Source organism: Palaemon carinicauda, chromosome 19 (assembly GCF_036898095.1).
Source record: "Palaemon carinicauda isolate YSFRI2023 chromosome 19, ASM3689809v2, whole genome shotgun sequence".
NCBI classification, from domain to species: Eukaryota; Metazoa; Arthropoda; class Malacostraca; order Decapoda; family Palaemonidae; genus Palaemon; species Palaemon carinicauda.
Window position 1 is genome coordinate 15,628,662 of NC_090743.1, and position 4,510 is coordinate 15,633,171.

Below are 4,510 nucleotides of genomic sequence, written 5' to 3' on the forward strand. Positions count from 1 at the left end.
AAGCTTTTCATCTAGACCATCCTCTGTAATTTTGTTAATTTTTTTTTTATCTCAAAACTTTTAAACATTTTACCCATTGATTCCAATGGAAATTCACCTTCGCACGACCTTCATTTCTGCAACGCCTTAATATACATGAACGAATTTCCACCGCTCCATCTCAACGGAACCAGATAACGACAGAAGGCGATGTTTACCCAATCAAGTGTCAACACGGGCCGGCCGAGTGCCAGGGGAATAAGCTGCTCACTTGTGCCAAGAAGTACGTCGAAGCAGATGACGACTTCATTGCGTTCTCCCATTGCGTCATGGACGAATACACAGCTTTGAAAGCTGGTCCCGGGGTGAGATAAAGGAATTTCTTGGGTTTTTAGTCATGAAATATAATAGGATTAATTTTATAATTTTGTAGCAATTTAAAAAGTTTTTTTTTTACAATTCTATATCAATTTAAACAATGTTTTTTTTTGTTTATAATTTTGTAACAATTTAACTAAGTATTTGTAATCTTTTTATAATTTAACACTTTAAAGAATTTTTTAGCAATTTAACTTTTTAAATAATTCCGTAGCAATTTAATGACGTTTTGATAATTTTTTAATAATTTAAAGACGTTTTTAATAATTTTGTAGAAATTTAAAGACGTTTATGATAATTTTGTAATAATTTAAAGACGTTTTTAATCATTTTGTAGCAATTTAAAGATTTTTTTTTGATAATTTTGGAATAATTTAAAGACGTTTTTAATAATTTTGTAGAAATTTAACGACGTTTATGATAATTTTGTAATAATTTAAAGACTTTTTAATAATTTTGTAGCAATTTAAAGTAGTTTTTTTAATAATTTTGGAATAATTTAAAGACGTTTTTAATAATTTTGTAGCAATTTAAAGAGTTTTTTTTTGATAATTTTGGAATAATTTAAAGACGTTTTTAATAATTTTGTAGCAATTTAAAGAGTTTTTTTTGATAATTTTGGAATAATTTAAAGACGTTTTTAATAATTTTGTAGCAATTTAACGACGGTTTTGATAATTTTGTAGCCATTTGACATTTTCAATAATTTTGTAATAATTTAACAACGTTTTTTATAATTTTGTAATAATTTATCAACGTTTTTGATAATTTTGTAACAATTTAACGCATTTTTTATAATTTTGTAATAATTTAACGAAATTTTTTAATAATTTTGTAACAATATAACGACGTTTTTGACAATTTTTTAATAATTTTGTAGCAATTTAACGAAATTTTCAATAATTTTGTAATAATTTAACGGCGTTTTTTTATATTTCTGTGATAATTTTAGGACCTTTTTAATAATTTTGTACCAATTTAACGTTTTTATCATTTTGTGGCTACAAATTGTAATGACCTTGTATTTTATATTATTTTCATTGACGTAAAATTCTGCTTATATATATATATATATATATATATATATATATATATATATATATATATATATATATATATATATATATATATATATATACACATATATATACACACACACACACACACACACACATATATATATATATATATATATATATATATATATATATATATATATATATATATATATATATATATGTATGTATGTATGTATGTATGTGTATATATATTCATAACGACTTGTCTTACATTTTTTTTGTGATGGCAATAATAACAGTGAAAATATTTAGTAATACCAACTAGGATTGCAGGTTGGCTAATAATAGTAATAATAATAATGATAATAATAATAATAATAATATGTTCGATATTTATTGACGTTAAATTCTATTCATATGTTATCTTAACGATTTGTCCTATAATTTTTGTGATAATAATGATAATGATAATGTTGGTTATTATTATTATTATTATTATTATTATTATTATTATTATTGACAAGTATATAGTTTCCCTTTTGTAGTGCGCTAATCGTATCGGAATCGACTACACCGTTCTTGACGCATGTGTCCAAAACGGCGAGGGAGACAGACTGCTTTACGACCTGAGTCTCAAACAGTCCGCCTTGCTTCCGCCTCTGAACCACGTCCCATGGATTTTGATAGATGATGTAAGATGGATTTTGTTACTTTTTTATCAAACTTTTTTCTTATCACTAGTTTCTTAGTTTTAGATTATTGCCTCTGCCAACGAAGTTGAAAGGAGGTTCTGTTTTTGCCCGTTTGTGTGTATGTGTGTGTGTTTGTTTGTGAACAGCTTCTAGGCCACTATTTTAATCGTAAAGTAATGATATTGGCAGGGAATAACTGTTATGTAAAAAGTTGGAAAAGGTTACATTTTGGAAGGTCAAGGTCAAAGTTCAAGGTCATGGTTAAGCAAAATGTCCAATTCACTTAATCATCCATAAGTTTGGACATCGTTGTCACAGACTTCAAACTTGGTTCATATTTGAGTGTATGAAAATCCACGTAATAATAACATGTTAAGGTCAAAGGTCAAGGTCGACGAAAAGATCGAGAAATAAACTGCCGCGGCGGAGGTCCGCACTCTACTGAGTGCCCTTCTAGTTTTGATAATGTATTAATGTTGGTTACTTTTTATAATTTTTATTGGTTTATTGGTAGTTTCTGTTATGTTTAAAGGTTTAAAGGTTTACTCATGAATGGTAGAGGCAAGGGACAGTGACATTGCCCTACAGCTAGCAGGACAATCCCTAGAGACTGACTATATATACATATGATAAGCGCCCAAGCCTCCTCTCCACCCAAGCTAGGACCAGAGAGGGCACGGCAATGACTGCAGAGGACTCAGCATAGGCTCCACCAAAACCAGCCCACAAGGATGGTAAGGTTGCAGACACTACAAGAAACTATCGAGCTTGAGCGGGACGCGAACCCCTGCCTGGCAAACACCAGGCAGGGACGTATCCAGTAGGCCACCAATTTTGCATTACTACGTGTAAATATAGATAAAGATCTTATGAACTGATGATATTTCCTTTCTAATCTATCCTTCGCAGGTACACACGTCCATAATGAATAACGAAAGCGTGAATAACTTAAAGCGAATTGTCTGCAACGCTTACAAAGGGCCTACCCCTTCAGGATGCCTCTAGCAGAATACCTAGCGGCTAGCAGGCGCAGCCAAGGCTCCCGGCTAGCACGTCTCATCGCCTACAGCGCCTTTGTGGTGGTTCCGTGAACTAAATTTGAATTTGAATTTCTTTTATAATCAGTATCTTACTTATCATGTGTTTATTAATATCACAGCCATAAATAAAGATGTTTGAATATTATTATATGCCTCATGTAAATATATTCAATCAAGAAATCATTGAGTGACCATTCGTTTGTGTTTGTAAATGACAAGAATAGACTGTCTATGTCTTTGCTCTTGTAATATTCTAGAGCAGTTTAATGTCCAAAGATGTGAATTTTTAATATTCTTATTGATTTAATTGACCAAATTAATTTTATTTATTAAATGTCATCTTAAATGTGATTGCACAGATATAAAGGAGTAAATCATTTAGAGATAAAATTACAACGCTGCATCTTTGGTGAAGAAATTAGAAAGTAAAGCAACGAGAAAACTTAAGTTGTTTCATTACAACTTGAGCCTTAGGTATAAAATGTGTACAGGCTTTAAGCATGCACAGAGCCTAAGAAGGTTCAAAGGCCGCTCATGAATGGCAGAGGCAAGGGACAATGACATTGCCATATAGCCAGCAGGACAATACCTAGAGACTGACTATATATAAACATGATAAGCATCCAAGCCCCTCTCCACCCAAGCTAGGAACAGGGAGGGCAAGGCTATGACTGCAGAGGACTCATCATAGGCTCCCCCAACCCCAGCTCACAAGGATGGCAAGGTTGCAGACACTACAAGAAAGAAACTATCGAGCTTGAGCGGGACCCGAACCCCTGCCTGGCAAACACCAGGCAGGGACGTTAACAGTAGGCCACCACTTTAGCATTACTACGTGTAAATATAGATAAAGACCTTATGAACTGATGATATTTCCTTTTTAATCTATCCTTCGCAGGTATACACGTCCGTAATGAATTACGAAAGCGAGAAGAACTTAAGGCAAGTTGTCTGCAACGCTTACAAAGGGCCTACCCCTTCAGAATGCCTCTAGCAGAATACCTAGCGAGCCTAGCAGACAAGGTTCTCTGCTAGCTCGTCTCGTCGCCTACAGCGCCCTCGTGGTGGTTCCGCGAACTAAATTTGAATTTGAATTCCTTTTATAATCAGTATCTTACTTATCATGTGTTTATTAATATCACAGCCATAAATAGAGATGTTTGAATATCATTATATGCCTCATGTAAATGTATTCAATCTATAAATCATTCGTTTGTGTTTGTAAATGACAAGAATAGACTGTCGATGTCTTTGTTCTTCTAATATTCTAATGCAGTTTAATGTCCAAAGATGTTGATTTTTAATATTATTGTTGATTTAATTGATCACTTTAATTTGATTTATTAAAAGTCACCTTAAATGTGATTGCACAGATATAAAGGAGTTAAAACGCTGCATCTTT

At 32.2% G+C, this 4,510-nt stretch overlaps 1 protein-coding gene across 2 annotated transcripts in view; it reads left to right on the forward strand.

The window, feature by feature from the left end:
* Positions 1 to 4,510, forward strand: part of LOC137658153 (gamma-interferon-inducible lysosomal thiol reductase-like) — a 15,577-nt gene extending 11,067 nt beyond the window's left edge. Inside the window, exons 3-5 of one of the 2 annotated variants that reach the window (XM_068392836.1) lie at positions 174 to 344; positions 1,922 to 2,068; positions 2,978 to 3,476. In XM_068392836.1, coding sequence (XP_068248937.1) covers positions 174 to 344; positions 1,922 to 2,068; positions 2,978 to 3,073 — 414 coding nt within the window. In that variant the 3' untranslated portion in view covers positions 3,074 to 3,476. Of the gene's footprint in view, positions 1 to 173; positions 345 to 1,921; positions 2,069 to 2,977; positions 3,477 to 4,006 lie in introns of those variants that run through there. The other variant, XM_068392835.1, reaches the window with a different exon arrangement.